The following is a 22,963-nucleotide window of genomic DNA, read 5'->3' as shown; positions in this document are numbered from 1 at the left end:
CATTCACAACTTCTGAGGCCTTGTGTTGCAGGCTTACACATTTTAATAATAAATCCGTAGGAGATGATTTGTTATATTAGCCAATGCCGAATATGGCTGCAGGTGATTGACTTTTGGTTATTTTCAGCAGCAGATTTATTTGCGTGAAAGCACAGCAACAAAAATCTGTGCAAATCCAGATCTTTGTGTGATGCACAAAATACACGAATCTCGTTACCAGCAGCCATATTCAGCATTTTGAGTATCATGTCTCTTTAAAGGAGCAGTTGACATTAAGGTTACATAATTCTACACTATGTGCAGAATCATGTGTCATTAGCCTAGCTGCACCTGCAAAAGAACAATAAAGCATGTTAAAGATTTAACCCCCAAAACTTAACTTAAAGTGTCAGTAAACCTCAAAAATAATGTTATATAATTCTGCACATAGTGCAAACTTTATAAAACATAATATTCCCTTTGAATTTTTTAAAACAACGGCTGTTTTACAGACCCGCTCTCTGTGCTCTTCTGAGCTGGTCTGTTTTTTTCACATAGCGCATCGGGCCAGCTGTATAGTCACAGCCCGGCCCGACCGCGCCATAACACTAAGTGCAGCTCGCTCCTGCTCTGTCTGACAGCAGGAGCGAGCTGCACTGTGTATAATGGCGCGGTCGGGCCGGGCTGTGACTATACAGCTGGGCCGATGCACTGTGTGAAAAAAAACAGCCGTTGTTTTAAAAAATTCAAAGGGAATATTATGTTTTATAAAGTTTGCTCTAATATAATGTTATATAATTCTGCACTATGTGCAGAATTATATAACATTATTTTTGAGGTTTACTGTCCCTTTAAGGGACAGTCTAGTATAAAGTAAACTTTCATTATTCAGATATTATTATTATATTAATAATTATATTAATATTATTATTATTCAGACTTTTAATTTTAATTAACTTTCCGATTTACTTTTATCATCAAATTTGCTTTTTTCTCTTGGTATTCTTAGTTTAAACTAAACCTAGGTAGGCTCATATGCTAATTTCTAAACCTTTGAGGGCTGCCTCTTATCACATTCTTTTTAAATCTCTTTTCAACACAAAGAGACAGAAAGTACACGTGGGCCATATAGATAACACTGTGTTCAGGCACAGGGGGTTATTTAAGATCTAGCACAAAACAATGCTAAATGTAAGACAATAGATAATAAACAGTCACAGTCATGTGATCAGGGGGCTGGAAGAAGGTTCCTAGATACAAGGTAATCACAGAGGTAAAAAGTACATTAATATAAATGTGTTAGTTATGCAAAACTGGGGAATGGGTAATAAAGGGATTATCTATCTTTTAAAACAATAACAATTCTATGGTAGACTGTCCCTTTACTTTCATGCCGTCCTTTTTCGCTTCAAAAGCGTGTCTCCGGCGCACTAACAACTGCGTGCCCGATTGAGCCATTAAACTAAATGTAGCACTGGGTAAGGCAACCAACAGCTGCGGCCATGACACATTTTTCAAATAAACAAAGGAGCAGAAGAGATAAGGTACTTAAAGTTTATTTTAGAGGGGCTAAATCTATAAAATGCTTTATTTTATTTGTTTTACAGGTGTTACGTAATTCTGCACACAGTGATACTGATATTAACGTTGACTGTCCTTTTAAGTTTTCATCATGCATTCCAGCCTCTCGGGAGTGTTTAATAAATTAACTACACTGTCACTCTCCAACAGAAAAAAGGCGCCTGGAGCTTATTCCTGAGGAATTACACAGGCAGTATGTCCAGACCGTACAGGAAAAACTGTGTCCAGAGGTGCAGAGACACCTTGAGGATTTCAGGTGAGTCTCTTTCTATACCCTGATTGCCACTTTACCACACTATATAGGGAGGTCCCCATATCCTTAGCACTCTGTACTCAAAACATTGTGTGAAGAGGCCCTACCCTTCTACTGTGAGAACAGAGGGTCCCGATAACCATCCTGTATATAACAATTCCCTGCTGTGAATCACTGTATAGTATAAGAAAGCTCTTGTATAGAGGACAGAGGGTCCCGATAACCATCCTGTATATAACAATTCCCTGCAGTGAATCACTGTATAGTATAAGAAAGCTCTTGTATAGAGGACAGAGGGTCCCGATAACCATCCTGTATATAACAATTCCCTGCAGTGAATCACTGTATAGTATAAGAAAGCTCTTGTATAGAGGACAGAGGGTCCCGATAACCATCCTGTATATAACAATTCCCTGCTGTGAATCACTGTATAGTATAAGAAAGCTCTTGTATAGAGGACAGAGGGTCCCGATAACCATCCTGTATATAACAATTCCCTGCAGTGAATCACTGTATAGTATAAGAAAGCTCTTGTATAGAGGACAGAGGGTCCCGATAACCATCCTGTATATAACAATTCCCTGCTGTGAATCACTGTATAGTATAAGAAAGCTCTTGTATAGAGGACAGAGGGTCCCGATAACCATCCTGTATATAACAATTCCCTGCAGTGAATCACTGTATAGTATAAGAAAGCTCTTGTATAGAGGACAGAGGGTCCCGATAACCATCCTGTATATAACAATTCCCTGCAGTGAATCACTGTATAGTATAAGAGAGCTCTTGTATAGAGGACAGAGGGTCCCGATAACCATCCTGTATATAACAATTCCCTGCAGTGAATCACTGTATAGTATAAGAAAGCTCTTGTATAGAGGACAGAGGGTCCCGATAACCATCCTGTATATAACAATTCCCTGCAGTGAATCACTGTATAGTATAAGAAAGCTCTTGTATAGAGGACAGAGGGTCCCGATAACCATCCTGTATATAACAATTCCCTGCAGTGAATCACTGTATAGTATAAGAAAGCTCTTGTATAGAGGACAGAGGGTCCCGATAACCATCCTGTATATAACAATTCCCTGCAGTGAATCACTGTATAGTATAAGAAAGCTCTTGTATAGAGGACAGAGGGTCCCAATAACCATCCTGTATATAACAATTCCCTGCTGTGAATCACTGTATAGTATAAGAGAGCTCTTGTATAGAGGACAGAGGGTCCCGATAACCATCCTGTATATAACAATTCCCTGCAGTGAATCACTGTATAGTATAAGAAAGCTCTTGTATAGAGGACAGAGGGTCCCGATAACCATCCTGTATATAACAATTCCCTGCAGTGAATCACTGTATAGTATAAGAAAGCTCTTGTATAGAGGACAGAGGGTCCCGATAACCATCCTGTATATAACAATTCCCTGCAGTGAATCACTGTATAGTATAAGAAAGCTCTTGTATAGAGGACAGAGGGTTCCGATAACCATCCTGTATATAACAATTCCCTGCTGTGAATCACTGTATAGTATAAGAAAGCTCTTGTATAGAGGACAGAGGGTCCCGATAACCATCCTGTATATAACAATTCCCTGCTGTGAATCACTGTATAGTATAAGAGAGCTCTTGTATAGAGGACAGAGGGTCCCGATAACCATCCTGTATATAACAATTCCCTGCTGTGAATCACTGTATAGTATATGAAAGCTCTTGTATAGAGGACAGAGGGTCCCGATAACCATCCTGTATATAACAATTCCCTGCTGTGAATCACTGTATAGTATAAGAAAGCTCTTGTATAGAGGACAGAGGGTCCCGATAACCATCCTGTATATAACAATTCCCTGCTGTGAATCACTGTATAGTATAAGAAAGCTCTTGTATAGAGGACAGAGGGTCCCAATAACCATCCTGTATATAACAATTCCCTGCTGTGAATCACTGTATAGTATATGAAATCTCTTGTATAGAGGACAGAGGGTCCCGATAACCATCCTGTATATAACAATTCCCTGCAGTGAATCACTGTATAGTATAAGAAAGCTCTTGTATAGAGGACAGAGGGTCCCGATAACCATCCTGTATATAACAATTCCCTGCTGTGAATCACTGTATAGTATAAGAAAGCTCTTGTATAGAGGACAGAGGGTCCCGATAACCATCCTGTATATAACAATTCCCTGCTGTGAATCACTGTATAGTATAAGAGAGCTCTTGTATAGAGGACAGAGGGTCCCGATAACCATCCTGTATATAACAATTCCCTGCAGTGAATCACTGTATAGTATAAGAAAGCTCTTGTATAGAGGACAGAGGGTCCCGATAACCATCCTGTATATAACAATTCCCTGCAGTGAATCACTGTATAGTATAAGAAAGCTCTTGTATAGAGGACAGAGGGTCCCGATAACCATCCTGTATATAACAATTCCCTGCAGTGAATCACTGTATAGTATAAGAAAGCTCTTGTATAGAGGACAGAGGGTCCCGATAACCATCCTGTATATAACAATTCCCTGCAGTGAATCACTGTATAGTATAAGAAAGCTCTTGTATAGAGGACAGAGGGTCCCGATAACCATCCTGTATATAACAATTCCCTGCTGTGAATCACTGTATAGTATAAGAGAGCTCTTGTATAGAGGACAGAGGGTCCCGATAACCATCCTGTATATAACAATTCCCTGCAGTGAATCACTGTATAGTATAAGAAAGCTCTTGTATAGAGGACAGAGGGTCCCGATAACCATCCTGTATATAACAATTCCCTGCAGTGAATCACTGTATAGTATAAGAAAGCTCTTGTATAGAGGACAGAGGGTCCCGATAACCATCCTGTATATAACAATTCCCTGCAGTGAATCACTGTATAGTATAAGAAAGCTCTTGTATAGAGGACAGAGGGTCCCGATAACCATCCTGTATATAACAATTCCCTGCTGTGAATCACTGTATAGTATAAGAAAGCTCTTGTATAGAGGACAGAGGGTCCCGATAACCATCCTGTATATAACAATTCCCTGCAGTGAATCACTGTATAGTATAAGAGAGCTCTTGTATAGAGGACAGAGGGTCCCGATAACCATCCTGTATATAACAATTCCCTGCTGTGAATCACTGTATAGTATAAGAAAGCTCCTGTATAGAGGACAGAGGGTCCCGATAACCATCCTGTATATAACAATTCCCTGCTGTGAATTACTGTATAGTATAAGAGAGCTCTTGTATAGAGGACAGAGGGTCCCGATAACCATCCTGTATATAACAATTCCCTGCTGTGAATCACTGTATAGTATAAGAAAGCTCTTGTATAGAGGACAGAGGGTCCCGATAACCATCCTGTATATAACAATTCCCTGCAGTGAATCACTGTATAGTATAAGAAAGCTCTTGTATAGAGGACAGAGGGTTCCAATAACCATCCTGTATATAACAATTCCCTGCAGTGAATCACTGTATAGTATAAGAAAGCTCTTGTATAGAGGACAGAGGGTCCCGATAACCATCCTGTATATAACAATTCCCTGCAGTGAATCACTGTATAGTATAAGAAAGCTCTTGTATAGAGGACAGAGGGTCCCGATAACCATCCTGTATATAACAATTCCCTGCAGTGAATCACTGTATAGTATAAGAAAGCTCTTGTATAGAGGACAGAGGGTTCCAATAACCATCCTGTATATAACAATTCCCTGCAGTGAATCACTGTATAGTATAAGAAAGCTCTTGTATAGAGGACAGAGGGTCCCGATAACCATCCTGTATATAACAATTCCCTGCAGTGAATCACTGTATAGTATAAGAAAGCTCTTGTATAGAGGACAGAGGGTCCCGATAACCATCCTGTATATAACAATTCCCTGCAGTGAATCACTGTATAGTATAAGAAAGCTCTTGTATAGAGGACAGAGGGTCCTAATAACCATCCTGTATATAACAATTCCCTGCTGTGAATCACTGTATAGTATAAGAAAGCTCTTGTATAGAGGACAGAGGGTCCCGATAACCATCCTGTATATAACAATTCCCTGCTGTGAATCACTGTATAGTATAAGAAAGCTCTTGTATAGAGGACAGAGGGTCCCGATAACCATCCTGTATATAACAATTCCCTGCTGTGAATCACTGTATAGTATAAGAAAGCTCTTGTATAGAGGACAGAGGGTCCCGATAACCATCCTGTATATAACAATTCCCTGCAGTGAATCACTGTATAGTATAAGAAAGCTCTTGTATAGAGGACAGAGGGTCCCGATAACCATCCTGTGTATAGCAATTCCCTGCAGTGAATCACTGTATAGTATATGAAAGCTCTTGTATAGAGGACAGAGGGTCCCGATAACCATCCTGTATATAACAATTCCCTGCAGTGAATCACTGTATAGTATAAGAAAGCTCTTGTATAGAGGACAGAGGGTCCCGATAACCATCCTGTATATAACAATTCCCTGTAGTGAATCACTGTATAGTATAAGAAAGCTCTTGTATAGAGGACAGAGGGTTCCAATAACCATCCTGTATATAACAATTCCCTGCAGTGAATCACTGTATAGAGGACTTCTGTCTAGTTATTGTGCATTTATTCTATAGAGTGATCTTAGGTCTTTGATTAGGGGTTTTAGTTAGCGTATGGACTGTTTATATTAGGAAACCAGCCCCACTATCACTTTATATATAGAGGCCCTGGTATAGCTCTGTGTGTGGTTCTGTTTCTCTATAGACTATCCCATGTAATGCCTCTGGTGTGTTGTTATAGTTGTTCTCTATAGCCTATCCCATGTAATGCCTCTGGTGTGTTGTTATAGTGGTTCTCTATAGACTATCCCATGTAATGCCTCTGGTTTGTTGTTATAGTGGTTCTCTATAGACTCTCCCATGTAATACCTCTGGTGTGTTGTTATAGTGGTTCTCTATAGACTATCCCATGTAATACCTCTGGTGTGTTGTTATAGTGGTTCTCTATAGACTCTCCCATGTAATGCCTCTGGTGTGTTATAGTGGTTCTCTATAGACTCTCCCATGTAATGCCTCTGGTGTGTTGTTATAGTGGTTCTCTATAGACTATCCCATGTAATACCTCTGGTGTGTTGTTATAGTGGTTCTCTATAGACTATCCCATGTAATGCCTCTGGTGTGTTATAGTGGTTCTCTATAGACTATCCCATGTAATGCATCTGGTGTGTTGTTATAGTGGTTCTATATAGACTATCCCATGTAATGCCTCTGGTGTGTTGTTATAGTGGTTCTCTATAGACTATCCCATGTAATGCCTCTGGTGTGTTATAGTGGTTTTTTTATAGACTATCCCATGTAATGCCTCTGGTGTGTTGTTATAGTGGTTCTCTATAGACTATCCCATGTAATGCCTCTGGTGTGTTATAGTGGTTCTCTATAGACTATCCCATGTAATGCCTCTGGTGCGTTGTTATAGTGGTTCTTTATAGACTATCCCATGTAATGCCTCTGGTGTGTTGTTATAGTGGTTCTTTATAGACTATCCCATGTAATGCCTCTGGTGTGGTGTTATAGTGGTTCTCTATAGACTATCCCATGTAATGCCTCTGGTGTGTTGTTATAGTGGTTCTCTATAGACTATCCCATGTAATGCCTCTGGTGTGGTGTTATAGTGGTTCTCTATAGACTATCCCATGTAATGCCTCTGGTGTATTGTTATAGTGGTTCTCTATAGACTATCCCATGTAATGCCTCTGGTGTGTTGTTATAGTGGTTCTCTATAGACTATCCCATGTAATGCCTCTGGTGTGTTGTTATAGTGGTTCTCTATAGACTATCCCATGTAATGCCTCTGGTGTGTTATAGTGGTTCTCTATAGACTATCCCATGTAATGCCTCTGGTGTGTTGTTATAGTGGTTCTCTATAGACTCTCCCATTTAATGCATCTAGTGTGTTGTTATAGTGGTTCTCTATAGACTATCCCATGTAATGCCTCTGGTGTATTGCTATAGTGGTTCTCTATAGACTCTCCCATGTAATGCCTCTGGTGTGTTGTTATAGTGGTTCTTTATAGACTATCCCATGTAATGCCTCTGGTGTGTTATAGTGGTTTTTTATAGACTATCCCATGTAATGCCTCTGGTGTGTTGTTATAGTGGTTCTCTATAGACTATCCCATGTAATGCCTCTGGTGTGTTGTTAAAGTGGTTCTCTGTAGACTATCCCATGTAATGCCTCTGGTGTGTTGTTATAGTGGTTCTCTATAGACTATCCCATGTAATGCCTCTGGTGTGTTGTTATAGTGGTTCTCTATAGACTATCCCATGTAATGCCTCTGGTGTGTTGTTATAGTGGTTCTATATAGACTATCCCATGTAATGCCTCTGGTGTGTTGTTATAGTGGTTCTCTATAGACTATCCCATGTAATGCCTCTGCTGTGTTGTTATAGTGGTTCTCTATAGACTATCCCATGTAATGCCTCTGGTGTGTTGTTATAGTGGTTCTCTATAGACTATCCCATGTAATGCCTCTGGTGTGTTGTTATAGTGGTTCTCTATAGACTATCCCATGTAACGCCTCTGGTGTGTTGTTATAGTGGTTCTCTATAAACTATCCCATGTAATGCCTCTGGTGTGGTGTTATAGTGGTTCTCTATAGACTATCCCATGTAATGCCTCTGGTGTGTTGTTATAGTGGTTCTCTATAGACTATCCCATGTAATGCCTCTGGTGTGTTGTTATAGTGGTTCTCTATAGACTATCCCATGTAATGCCTCTGGTGTGTTATAGTGGTTCTCTATAGACTATCCCATGTAATGCCTCTGATGTGTTGTTATAGTGGTTCTTTATAGACTATCCCATGTAATGCCTCTGGTGTGTTGTTATAGTTGTTCTCTATAGAGTATCCCATGTAATGCCTCTGGTGTGTTGTTATAGTGGTTCTCTATAGACTATCCCATGTAGTGCCTCTGGTGTGTTGTTATAGTTGTTCTCTATAGAGTATCCCATGTAATGCCTCTGGTGTGTTGTTATAGTGGTTCTCTATAGACTATCCCATGTAGTGCCTCTGGTGTGTTGTTATAGTGGTTCTTTATAGACTATCCCATGTAATGCCTCTGGTGTGTTGTTATAGTGGTTCTCTATAGACTATCCCATGTAATGCCTCTGGTGTGTTGTTATAGTGGTTCTCTATAGACTATCCCATGTAATGCATCTGGTGCGTTGTTATAGTGGTTCTCTATAGACTATCCCATGTAATGCATCTGGTGCGTTGTTATAGTGGTTCTATATAGACTATCCCATGTAATGCCTCTGGTGTGTTGTTATAGTGGTTCTCTGTAGACTATCCCATGTAGTGCCTCTGGTGTGTTGTTATAGTGGTTCTCTATAGACTATCCCATGTAATGCCTCTGGTGTGTTATAGTGGTTCTCTATAGACTATCCCATGTAATGCCTCTGGTGTGTTGTTATAGTGGTTCTTTATAGACTATCCCATGTAATGCCTCTGCTGTGTTGCTATAGTGTTTCTCTATAGAATATCTCATGTAATGCCTCTGGTGTTTTGTTATAGTGGTTCTTTATAGACTATCCCATGTAATGCCTCTGGTGTGTTGTTATAGTGGTTCTCTATAGAATATCTCATGTAATGCCTCTGGTGTGGTGTTATAGTGGTTCTCTGTAGACTATCCCATGTATTGCCTCTGGTGTGTTGTTATAGTGGTTCTTTATAGACTATCCCATGTAATGCCTCTGCTGTGTTGCTATAGTGGTTCTCTATAGAATATCTCATGCAATGCCTCTGGTGTGTTGTTATAGTGGTTCTTTATAGACTATCCCATGTAATGCCTCTGGTGTGTTATAGTGGTTCTCTATAGACTATCCCATGTAATGCCTCTGGTGTGTTGTTATAGTGGTTCTTTATAGACTATCCCATGTAATGCCTCTGGTGTGGTGTTATAGTGGTTCTCTATAGACTATCCCATGTAATGCCTCTGGTGTGTTGTTATAGTGGTTCTCTATAGACTATCCCATGTAATGCCTCTGGTGTGGTGTTATAGTGGTTCTCTATAGACTATCCCATGTTATGCCTCTGGTGTGGTGTTATAGTGGTTCTCTATAGACTATCCCATGTAATGCCTCTAGTGTGTTGTTATAGTGGTTCTCTATAGACTATCCCATGTAATGCCTCTGGTGTGTTGTTATAGTGGTTCTCTATAGACTATCCCATGTAATGCCTCTGGTGTGTTGTTATAGTGGTTCTCTATAGACTATCCCATGAAATGCCTCTGGTGTGTTATAGTGGTTCTCTATAGACTATCCCATGTAATGCCTCTGGTGTGTTGTTATAGTGGTTCTCTATAGACTCTCCCATGTAATGCATCTAGTGTGTTGTTATAGTGGTTCTCTATAGACTATCCCATGAAATGCCTCTGGTGTGTTATAGTGGTTCTCTATAGACTATCCCATGTAATGCCTCTGGTGTGTTGTTATAGTGGTTCTCTATAGACTCTCCCATGTAATGCATCTAGTGTGTTGTTATAGTGGTTCTCTATAGACTATCCCATGTAATGCCTCTGGTGTGTTGCTATAGTGGTTCTCTATAGACTCTCCCATGTAATGCCTCTGGTGTGTTGTTATAGTGGTTCTTTATAGACTATCCCATGTAATGCCTCTGGTGTGTTATAATGGTTTTTTATAGACTATCCCATGTAATGCCTCTGGTGTGTTGTTATAGTGGTTCTCTATAGACTATCACATGTAATGCCTCTGGTGTGTTGTTATAGTGGTTCTCTATAGACTATCCCATGTAATGCCTCTGGTGTGTTGTTATAGTGGTTCTTTATAGACTATCCCATGTAATGCCTCTGGTGTGTTGTTATAGTGGTTCTCTATAGACTATCCCATGTTATGCCTCTGGTGTGTTATAGTGGTTCTCTATAGACTATCCCATGTAATGCCTCTGGTGTGTTGTTATAGTGGTTCTCTATAGACTATCCCATGTAATGCCTCTGGTGTGTTGTTATAGTGGTTCTCTATAGACTATCCCATGTAATGCCTCGGGTGTGTTGTTATAGTGGTTCTATATAGACTATCCCATGTAATGCCTCTGGTGTGTTGTTATAGTGGTTCTCTATAGACTATCCCATGTAATGCCTCTGCTGTGTTGTTATAGTGGTTCTCTATAGACTATCCCATGTAATGCCTCTGGTGTGTTGTTATAGTGGTTCTCTATAGACTATCCCATGTAATGCCTCTGGTGTGTTATAGTGGTTCTCTATAGACTATCCCATGTAACGCCTCTGGTGTGTTGTTATAGTGGTTCTCTATAAACTATCCCATGTAATGCCTCTGGTGTGGTGTTATAGTGGTTCTCTATAGACTATCCCATGTAATGCCTCTGGTGTGTTGTTATAGTGGTTCTCTATAGACTATCCCATGTAATGCCTCTGGTGTGTTGTTATAGTGGTTCTCTATAGACTATCCCATGTAATGCCTCTGGTGTGTTATAGTGGTTCTCTATAGACTATCCCATGTAATGCCTCTGGTGTGTTGTTATAGTGGTTCTTTATAGACTATCCCATGTAATGCCTCTGGTGTGTTGTTATAGTTGTTCTCTATAGAGTATCCCATGTAATGCCTCTGGTGTGTTGTTATAGTGGTTCTTTATAGACTATCCCATGTAATGCCTCTGGTGTGTTGTTATAGTGGTTCTCTATAGACTATCCCATGTAGTGCCTCTGGTGTGTTGTTATAGTGGTTCTTTATAGACTATCCCATGTAATGCCTCTGGTGTGTTGTTATAGTGGTTCTCTATAGACTATCCCATGTAATGCCTCTGGTGTGTTGTTATAGTGGTTCTCTATAGACTATCCCATGTAATGCCTCTGGTGTGTTGTTATAGTGGTTCTTTATAGACTATCCCATGTAATGCCTCTGCTGTGTTGTTATAGTGGTTCTCTATAGACTATCCCATGTAATGCATCTGGTGCGTTGTTATAGTGGTTCTCTATAGACTATCCCATGTAATGCATCTGGTGCGTTGTTATAGTGGTTCTATATAGACTATCCCATGTAATGCCTCTGGTGTGTTGTTATAGTGGTTCTCTGTAGACTATCCCATGTAGTGCCTCTGGTGTGTTGTTATAGTGGTTCTCTATAGACTATCCCATGTAATGCCTCTGGTGTGTTATAGTGGTTCTCTATAGACTATCCCATGTAATGCCTCTGGTGTGTTGTTATAGTGGTTCTTTATAGACTATCCCATGTAATGCCTCTGCTGTGTTGCTATAGTGGTTCTCTATAGAATATCTCATGTAATGCCTCTGGTGTTTTGTTATAGTGGTTCTTTATAGACTATCCCATGTAATGCCTCTGGTGTGTTGTTATAGTGGTTCTCTATAGAATATCTCATGTAATGCCTCTGGTGTGGTGTTATAGTGGTTCTCTGTAGACTATCCCATGTATTGCCTCTGGTGTGTTGTTATAGTGGTTCTTTATAGACTATCCCATGTAATGCCTCTGCTGTGTTGCTATAGTGGTTCTCTATAGAATATCTCATGCAATGCCTCTGGTGTGTTGTTATAGTGGTTCTTTATAGACTATCCCATGTAATGCCTCTGCTGTGTTGCTATAGTGGTTCTCTATAGAATATCTCATGCAATGCCTCTGGTGTGTTGTTATAGTGGTTCTCTATAGACTATTCCATGTTATGCCTCTGGTGTGTTATAGTGGTTCTTTATAGACTATCCCATGTAACACCTCTGGTGTGTTGTTATAGTGGTTCTCTATAGACTATCCCATGTTATGCCTCTGGTGTGTTGTTATAGTGGTTCTCTATAGACTATCCCATGTAATGCCTCTGGTGTGTTATAGTGGTTCTTTATAGACTATCCCATGTAATGCCTCTGGTGTGTTGTTATAGTGGTTCTTTATAGACTCTCCCATGTTATGCCTCTGGTGTGTTGTTATAGTGGTTCTCTATAGACTATCCCATGTAATGCCTCTGGTGTGTTGTTATAGTGGTTCTCTATAGACTATCCCATGTAATGCCTCTGGTGTGTTGTTATAGTGGTTCTCTATAGACTATCCCATGTAATGCCTCTGGTGTGTTGTTATAGTGGTTCTCTATAGACTATCCCATGTTATGCCTCTGCTGTGTTGTTATAGTGGTTCTCTATAGACTATCCCATGTAATGCCTCTGGTGTGTTGTTATAGTGGTTCTCTATAGACTATCCCATGTAATGCCTCTGGTGTGTTGTTATAGTGGTTCTTTATAGACTCTCCCATGTTATGCCTCTGGTGTGTTATAGTGGTTCTCTATAGACTATCTCATGTAATGCCTCTGGTGTGTTATAGTGGTTCTCTATAGACTATCCCATGTAATGCCTCTGGTGTGTTATAGTGGTTCTCTATAGACTATCCCATGTTATGCCTCTGGTGTGTTGTTATAGTGGTTCTCTATAGACTATCCCATGTAATGCCTCTGGTGTGGTGTTATAGTGGTTCTCTATAGACTATCCCATGTAATGCCTCTGGTGTGTTATAGTTGTTCTCTATAGACTATCCCATGTAATGCCTCTGGTGTGGTGTTATAGTGGTTCTCTATAGACTATCCCATGCAATACCTCTGGTGTATTGTTATAGTGGTTCTCTATAGACTATCCCATGTAATGCCTCTGGTGTGGTGTTATAGTTGTTCTCTATAGACTATCCCATGTAATGCCTCTGGTGTGTTATAGTGGTTCTCTATAGACTATCCCATGTAATTCCTCTGGTGTGTTGTTATAGTGGTTCTCTATAGACTATCCCATGTAATGCCTCTGGTGTGTTGTTATAGTGGTTCTCTATAGACTATCCCATGTAATGCCTCTGGTGTGTTGTTATAGTGGTTCTCTATAGACTATCCCATGTAATGCCTCTGGTGTGTTGTTATAGTGGTTCTCTATAGACTATCCCATCTAATGACTCTGCTGTGGTGTTATAGTGGTTCTTTATAGACTATCCCATGTAATGCCTCTGGTGTGTTATAGTGGTTCTCTATAGACTATCCCATGTAATGCATCTGGTGCGTTGTTATAGTGGTTCTCTATAGACTATCCCATGTAATGCATCTGGTGCGTTGTTATAGTGGTTCTATATAGACTATCCCATGTAATGCCTCTGGTGTGTTGTTATAGTGGTTCTCTGTAGACTATCCCATGTAGTGCCTCTGGTGTGTTGTTATAGTGGTTCTCTATAGACTATCCCATGTAATGCCTCTGGTGTGTTATAGTGGTTCTCTATAGACTATCCCATTTAATGCCTCTGGTGTGTTGTTATAGTGGTTCTTTATAGACTATCCCATGTAATGCCTCTGCTGTGTTGCTATAGTGGTTCTCTATAGAATATCTCATGTAATGCCTCTGGTGTTTTGTTATAGTGGTTCTTTATAGACTATCCCATGTAATGCCTCTGGTGTGTTGTTATAGTGGTTCTCTATAGAATATCTCATGTAATGCCTCTGGTGTGTTGTTATAGTGGTTCTCTGTAGACTATCCCATGTATTGCCTCTGGTGTGTTGTTATAGTGGTTCTTTATAGACTATCCCATGTAATGCCTCTGCTGTGTTGCTATAGTGGTTCTCTATAGAATATCTCATGCAATGCCTCTGGTGTGTTGTTATAGTGGTTCTTTATAGACTATCCCATGTAATGCCTCTGGTGTGTTGTTATAGTGGTTCTCTATAGACTATCCCATGTAATGCCTCTGGTGTGTTGTTATAGTGGTTCTCTATAGACTATCCCATGTAATGCCTCTGGTGTGTTGTTATAGTGGTTCTCTATAGACTATCCCATGTAATACCTCTGGTGTGTTATAGTGGTTCTCTATAGACTATCCCATGTTATGCCTCTGGTGTGTTATAGTGGTTCTTTATAGACTATCCCATGTAACGCCTCTGGTGTGTTGTTATAGTGGTTCTCTATAGACTATCCCATGTTATGCCTCTGGTGTGTTATAGTGGTTCTTTATAGACTATCCCATGTAACGCCTCTGGTGTGTTGTTATAGTGGTTCTCTATAGACTATCCCATGTAATGCCTCTGGTGTGGTGTTATAGTGGTTCTCTATAGACTATCTCATGTAATGCCTCTGGTGTGTTGTTATAGTGGTTCTTTATAGACTATCCCATGTAATGCCTCTGGTGTGTTATAGTGGTTCTCTATAGACTATCCCATGTAATACCTCTGGTGTGTTGTTATAGTGGTTCTCTATAGACTATCCCATGTAATGCCTCTGGTGTGTTGTTATAGTGGTTCTCTATAGACTATCCCATGTTATGCCTCTGCTGTGTTGTTATAGTGGTTCTCTATAGACTATCCCATGTAATGCCTCTGGTGTGTTGTTATAGTGGTTCTTTATAGACTACCCCATGTAATGCCTCTGGTGTGTTGTTATAGTGGTTCTTTATAGACTCTCCCATGTTATGCCTCTGGTGTGTTGTTATAGTGGTTCTCTATAGACTATCCCATGTAATGCCTCTGGTGTGTTGTTATAGTGGTTCTCTATAGACTATCCCATGTAATGCCTCTGGTGTGTTGTTATAGTGGTTCTCTATAGACTATCCCATGTAATGCCTCTGGTGTGTTGTTATAGTGGTTCTCTATAGACTATCCCATGTTATGCCTCTGCTGTATTGTTATAGTGGTTCTCTATAGACTATCCCATGTAATGCCTCTGGTGTGTTGTTATAGTGGTTCTTTATAGACTATCCCATGTAATGCATCTGGTGCGTTGTTAAAGTGGTTCTCTATAGACTATCCCATGTAATGCATCTGGTGCGTTGTTATAGTGGTTCTATATAGACTATCCCATGTAATGCCTCTGGTGTGTTGTTATAGTGGTTCTCTGTAGACTATCCCATGTAGTGCCTCTGGTGTGTTGTTATAGTGGTTCTCTATAGACTATCCCATGTAATGCCTCTGGTGTGTTATAGTGGTTCTCTATAGACTATCCCATGTAATGCCTCTGGTGTGTTGTTATAGTGGTTATTTATAGACTATCCCATGTAATGCCTCTGCTGTGTTGCTATAGTGGTTCTCTATAGAATATCTCATGTAATGCCTCTGGTGTTTTGTTATAGTGGTTCTTTATAGACTATCCCATGTAATGCCTCTGGTGTGTTGTTATAGTGGTTCTCTATAGAATATCTCATGTAATGCCTCTGGTGTGGTGTTATAGTGGTTCTCTGTAGACTATCCCATGTTATGCCTCTGGTGTGTTGTTATAGTGGTTCTTTATAGACTATCCCATGTAATGCCTCTGGTGTGTTATAGTGGTTCTTTATAGACTATCCCATGTAACGCCTCTGGTGTGTTGTTATAGTGGTTCTCTATAGACTATCCCATGTTATGCCTCTGGTGTGTTATAGTGGTTCTTTATAGACTATCCCATGTAACGCCTCTGGTGTGTTGTTATACTGGTTCTCTATAGACTATCCCATGTAATGCCTCTGGTGTGGTGTTATAGTGGTTCTCTATAGACTATCCCATGTAATGCCTCTGGTGTGTTGTTATAGTGGTTCTTTATAGACTATCCCATGTAATGCCTCTGGTGTGTTATAGTGGTTCTCTATAGACTATCCCATGTAATGCCTCTGGTGTTTTGTTATAGTGGTTCTCTATAGACTATCCCATGTAATGCCTCTGGTGTGTTGTTATAGTGGTTCTCTATAGACTATCCCATGTTATGCCTCTGCTGTGTTGTTATAGTGGTTCTCTATAGACTATCCCATGTAATGCCTCTGGTGTGTTGTTATAGTGGTTCTTTATAGACTATCCCATGTAATGCCTCTGGTGTGTTGTTATAGTGGTTCTTTATAGACTCTCCCATGTTATGCCTCTGGTGTGTTGTTATAGTGGTTCTCTATAGACTATCCCATGTAATGCCTCTGGTGTGTTGTTATAGTGGTTCTCTATAGACTATCCCATGTAATGCCTCTGGTGTGTTGTTATAGTGGTTCTCCATAGACTATCCCATGTAATGCCTCTGGTGTGTTGTTATAGTGGTTCTCTATAGACTATCCCATGTTATGCCTCTGCTGTGTTGTTATAGTGGTTCTCTATAGACTATCCCATGTAATGCCTCTGGTGTGTTGTTATAGTGGTTCTTTATAGACTATCCCATGTAATGCCTCTGGTGTGTTGTTATAGTGGTTCTCTATAGACTATCCCATGTAATGCATCTGGTGCGTTGTTATAGTGGTTCTCTATAGACTATCCCATGTAATGCATCTGGTGCGTTGTTATAGTGGTTCTATATAGACTATCCCATGTAATGCCTCTGGTGTGTTGTTATAGTGGTTCTCTATAGACTATCCCATGTAGTGCCTCTGCTGTGTTGTTATAGTGGTTCTCTATAGACTATCCCATGTAATGCCTCTGGTGTGTTATAGTGGTTCTCTGTAGACTATCCCATGTAGTGCCTCTGGTGTGTTATAGTGGTTCTCTATAGACTATCCCATGTAATGCCTCTGGTGTGTTATAGTGGTTCTCTATAGACTATCCCATGTAATGCCTCTGGTGTGTTGTTATAGTGGTTCTTTATAGACTATCCCATGTAATGCCTCTGCTGTGTTGCTATAGTGGTTCTCTATAGAATATCTCATGTAATGCCTCTGGTGTTTTGTTATAGTGGTTCTTTATAGACTATCCCATGTAATGCCTCTGGTGTGTTGTTATAGTGGTTCTCTATAGAATATCTCATGTAATGCCTCTGGTGTGTTGTTATAGTGGTTCTCTATAGACTATCCCATGTAATGCATCTGGTGCGTTGTTATAGTGGTTCTCTATAGACTATCCCATGTAATGCCTCTGGTGTGTTGTTATAGTGGTTCTTTATAGACTATCCCATGTAATGCCTCTGGTGTGTTGTTATAGTGGTTCTCTATAGACTATCCCATGTAGTGCCTCTGCTGTGTTGTTATAGTGGTTCTCTATAGACTATCCCATGTAATGCCTCTGGTGTGTTATAGTGGTTCTCTGTAGACTATCCCATGTAGTGCCTCTGGTGTGTTGTTATAGTGGTTCTCTATAGACTATCCCATGTAATGCCTCTGGTGTGTTATAGTGGTTCTCTATAGACTATCCCATGTAATGCCTCTGGTGTGTTGTTATAGTGGTTCTTTATAGACTATCCCATGTAATGCCTCTGCTGTGTTGCTATAGTGGTTCTCTATAGAATATCTCATGTAATGCCTCTGGTGTTTTGTTATAGTGGTTCTTTATAGACTATCCCATTTAATGCCTCTGGTGTGTTGTTATAGTGGTTCTCTATAGAATATCTCATGTAATGCCTCTGGTGTGGTGTTATAGTGGTTCTCTGTAGACTATCCCATGTATTGCCTCTGGTGTGTTGTTATAGTGGTTCTTTATAGACTATCCCATGTAATGCCTCTGCTGTGTTGCTATAGTGGTTCTCTATAGAATATCTCATGCAATGCCTCTGGTGTGTTGTTATAGTGGTTCTTTATAGACTATCCCATGTAATGCCTCTGGTGTGTTGTTATAGTGGTTCTCTATAGACTATCCCATGTAATGCCTCTGGTGTGTTGTTATAGTGGTTCTCTATAGACTATCCCATGTAATGCCTCTGGTGTGTTGTTATAGTGGTTCTCTATAGACTATCCCATGTAATACCTCTGGTGTGTTATAGTGGTTCTCTATAGACTATCCCATGTTATGCCTCTGGTGTGTTATAGTGGTTCTTTATAGACTATCCCATGTAACGCCTCTGGTGTGTTGTTATAGTGGTTCTCTATAGACTATCCCATGTTATGCCTCTGGTGTGTTATAGTGGTTCTTTATAGACTATCCCATGTAACACCTCTGGTGTGTTATAGTGGTTCTCTATAGACTATCCCATGTAATGCCTCTGGTGTGTTGTTATAGTGGTTCTTTATAGACTATCCCATGTAATGCCTCTGGTGTGTTATAGTGGTTCTCTATAGACTATCCCATGTAATGCCTCTGGTGTGTTGTTATAGTGGTTCTCTATAGACTATCCCATGTAATGCCTCTGGTGTGTTGTTATAGTGGTTCTCTATAGACTATCCCATGTAATGCCTCTGGTGTGTTGTTATAGTGGTTCTCTATAGACTATCCCATGTTATGCCTCTGCTGTGTTGTTATAGTGGTTCTCTATAGACTATCCCATGTAATGCCTCTGGTGTGTTGTTATAGTGGTTCTTTATAGACTATCCCATGTAATGCCTCTGGTGTGTTGTTATAGTGGTTCTTTATAGACTCTCCCATGTTATGCCTCTGGTGTGTTGTTATAGTGGTTCTTTATAGACTATCCCATGTAATGCCTCTGGTGTGTTGTTATAGTGGTTCTCTATAGACTATCCCATGTAATGCATCTGGTGCGTTGTTATAGTGGTTCTCTATAGACTATCCCATGTAATGCATCTGGTGCGTTGTTATAGTGGTTCTATATAGACTATCCCATGTAATGCCTCTGGTGTGTTGTTATAGTGGTTCTCTGTAGACTATCCCATGTAGTGCCTCTGGTGTGTTGTTATAGTGGTTCTCTATAGACTATCCCATGTAATGCCTCTGGTGTGTTATAGTGGTTCTCTATAGACTATCCCATGTAATGCCTCTGGTGTGTTGTTATAGTGGTTCTTTATAGACTATCCCATGTAATGCCTCTGCTGTGTTGCTATAGTGGTTCTCTATAGAATATCTCATGTAATGCCTCTGGTGTTTTGTTATAGTGGTTCTTTATAGACTATCCCATGTAATGCCTCTGGTGTGTTGTTATAGTGGTTCTCTATAGAATATCTCATGTAATGCCTCTGGTGTGGTGTTATAGTGGTTCTCTGTAGACTATCCCATGTATTGCCTCTGGTGTGTTGTTATAGTGGTTCTTTATAGACTATCCCATGTAATGCCTCTGCTGTGTTGCTATAGTGGTTCTCTATAGAATATCTCATGCAATGCCTCTGGTGTGTTGTTATAGTGGTTCTTTATAGACTATCCCATGTAATGCCTCTGGTGTGTTGTTATAGTGGTTCTCTATAGACTATCCCATGTAATGCCTCTGGTGTGTTGTTATAGTGGTTCTCTATAGACTATCCCATGTAATGCCTCTGGTGTGTTGTTATAGTGGTTCTCTATAGACTATCCCATGTAATACCTCTGGTGTGTTATAGTGGTTCTCTATAGACTATCCCATGTTATGCCTCTGGTGTGTTATAGTGGTTCTTTATAGACTATCCCATGTAACGCCTCTGGTGTGTTGTTATAGTGGTTCTCTATAGACTATCCCATGTTATGCCTCTGGTGTGTTATAGTGGTTCTTTATAGACTATCCCATGTAACGCCTCTGGTGTGTTGTTATAGTGGTTCTCTATAGACTATCCCATGTAATGCCTCTGGTGTGTTGTTATAGTGGTTCTTTATAGACTATCCCATGTAATGCCTCTGGTGTGTTATAGTGGTTCTCTATAGACTATCCCATGTAATGCCTCTGGTGTGTTGTTATAGTGGTTCTCTATAGTTTGTAGCTCTTCCCTTCGGATTAGCTACGGCTCCAAGAATCTTTACAAAAGTTCTGGGCTCACTTCTGGCGGTACTAAGACCGCGAGGCATAGCGGTGACTCCGTACCTAGATGACATTCTGATACAAGCGTCAAGTTTTCAAACTGCCAAGTCTCATACAGAGATAGTTCTGGCATTTCTGAGGTCGCATGGGTGGATGGTGAACGTGGAAAAGAGTTCTCTATTACCACTTACAAGAGTTCCCTTTCTAGGGACTCTTATAGATTCTGTAGAGATGAAAATCTACCTGACAGAGGCCAGGTTATCAAAACTTCTAAATGCTTGCCGTGTCCTTCATTCCATTCCACACCCGTCAGTAGCTCAGTGCATGGAAGTAATCGGCTTAATGGTAGTGGCAATGGACATAGTACCATTTGCGCGCCTGCATCTCAGACCGCTGCAATTGTGCATGCTAAATCAGTGGAACGGGGATTACTCAGATTTGTCCCCCCTACTAAGTCTGGATCAAGAGACCAGAGATTCTCTTCTATGGTGGCTCTCTCAGCCACATCTGTCCAAGGGGATGACCTTTCGCAGGCCAGATTGGACGATTGTAACAACAGACGCCAGCCTTCTAGGCTGGGGCGCAGTCTGGAACTCCCTGAAAGCTCAGGGATTATGGACTCAGGAGGAGAAACTCCTCCCAATAAATATTCTGGAATTAAGAGCAATATTCAATGCTCTCCTAGCTTGGCCTCAGTTAGCAACTCTGAGGTTCATCAGATTTCAGTCGGACAACATCACGACTGTGGCTTACATCAACCATCAAGGGGGAACCAGACGTTCCCTAGCGATGTTGGAAGTCTCAAAGATAATTCGCTGGGCAGAGTCTCACTCTTGCCACCTGTCAGCGATTTACATCCCAGGCGTAGAGAACTGGGAGGCGGATTTTCTAAGTCGCCAGACTTTTCATCCGGGGGAGTGGGAACTTCATCCGGAGGTCTTTCCTCAACTGATTCTTCGTTGGGGCAAACCAGATCTGGATCTCATGGCCTCTCGCCAGAACGCCAAGCTTCCTTGTTACGGATCCAGGTCCAGGGACCCGGGAGCGGTGCTGATAGATGCTCTGACAGCCCCTTGGGTCTTCAACATGGCTTATGTGTTTCCACAATTCCCGATGCTTCCTCGTTTGATTGCCAAGATCAAACAGGAGAGAGCTTTGGTGATTCTGATAGCGCCTGCGTGGCCACGCAGGACCTGGTATGCAGACCTAGTGGACATGTCGTCCTGTCCACCGTGGTCTCTGCCTCTGAGACAGGACCTTCTAATTCAGGGTCCTTTCAAACATCCAAATCTAATTTCTCTGAGGCTGACTGCATGGAGATTGAACGCTTGATTCTATCAAAGCGTGGCTTCTCGGAGTCGGTTATTGATACCTTAATACAGGCTAGGAAGCCTGTTACCAGAAAAATTTACCATAAGATATGGCGTAAATATTTATATTAGTGCGAATCCAAGAGTTACTCATGGAGTAAGGTTAGGATTCCTAGGATATTGTCCATTCTACAAGAGGGTTTAGAAAAGGGCTTATCTGCTAGTTCGTTAAAGGGACAGATTTCTGCTCTGTCTATTCTCCTACACAAACGTCTGGCTGAAGTTCCAGACGTTCAGGCTTTTTGTCAGGCTTTAACTAGGATTAAGCCTGTGTTTAAGACTGTTGCTCCGCCGTGGAGCTTAAACTTAGTTCTTAATGTTCTTCAAGGCGTTCCATTTGAACCCCTTCATTCCATTGATATCAACTGTTATCTGAAGGTTTTGTTTTTGATGGCTATTTCCTCGGCTCGAAGAGTCTCTGAGTTATCTGCCTTACATTGTGATTCTCCTTATCTGATTTTTCATTCAGATAAAGTAGTTCTGCGTACTAAACCTGGGTTCTTACCTAAGGTAGTTACTAACAGGAATATCAATCAAGAGATTGTTGTTCCATCACTGTGTCCTAACCCTTCTTCAAAGAAGGAACAACTTTTGCATAATTTGGACGTAGTCCGTGCCCTGAAGTTCTATTTGCAGGCAACTAAAGATTTTCGTCAAACTTCTTCCCTGTTTGTCATTTACTCTGGACAGAGAAGAGGTCAAAAGGCTTCGGCTACCTCTCTCTCTTTTTGGCTTCGTAGCATAATACGTTTAGCCTATGAGACTGCTGGACAGCAGCCTCCTGAAAGGATTACAGCTCATTCTACTAGAGCTGTGGCTTCCACCTGGGCCTTTAAAAATGAGGCCTCTGTTGAACAGATTTGCAAGGCTGCGACTTGGTCTTCGCTTCACACCTTTTCAAAATTTTACAAATTTGACACTTTTGCTTCTTCGCAGGCTATTTTTGGGAGAAAGGTACTTCAGGCAGTGGTTCCTTCTGTTTAATGTTCCTGCCTTGTCCCTCCCTTCATCCGTGTACTTTAGCTTTGGTATTGGTATTCCATAAGTAATGGATGACCCGTGGACTGACTACACTTAACAAGAGAAAACATAATTTATGCTTACCTGATAAATTTATTTCTCTTGTAGTGTAGTCAGTCCACGGCCCGCCCTGTCTTTAAGGCAGACCTAAATTTTAATTAAACTCCAGTCACCACTGCACCCTATGGTTTCTCCTTTCTCGTCTGCTTTGGTCGAATGACTGAA

General features: G+C 40.7%; 1 protein-coding gene across 3 annotated transcripts in view; it reads left to right on the top strand.

Annotated features, from left to right (window-relative positions):
* ARHGEF12 (Rho guanine nucleotide exchange factor 12) overlaps positions 1-22,963 on the top strand; it is a 1,204,049-nt gene that overhangs the window by 643,169 nt on the left and 537,917 nt on the right. For all 3 annotated transcript variants that reach the window (XM_053691590.1, XM_053691589.1, XM_053691591.1), the window contains one exon: positions 1,711-1,816. In XM_053691590.1, the coding sequence (XP_053547565.1) occupies positions 1,711-1,816 (106 nt within the window). The remainder of the gene's footprint in view (positions 1-1,710; positions 1,817-22,963) is intronic.

This window comes from Bombina bombina, chromosome 8 (genome assembly GCF_027579735.1).
Source record: "Bombina bombina isolate aBomBom1 chromosome 8, aBomBom1.pri, whole genome shotgun sequence".
Lineage (NCBI taxonomy): Eukaryota > Metazoa > Chordata > Amphibia > Anura > Bombinatoridae > Bombina > Bombina bombina.
The sequence above is the reverse complement of the archived record's forward strand: the minus strand, read 5'-3'. Positions and strand labels throughout refer to the sequence as shown.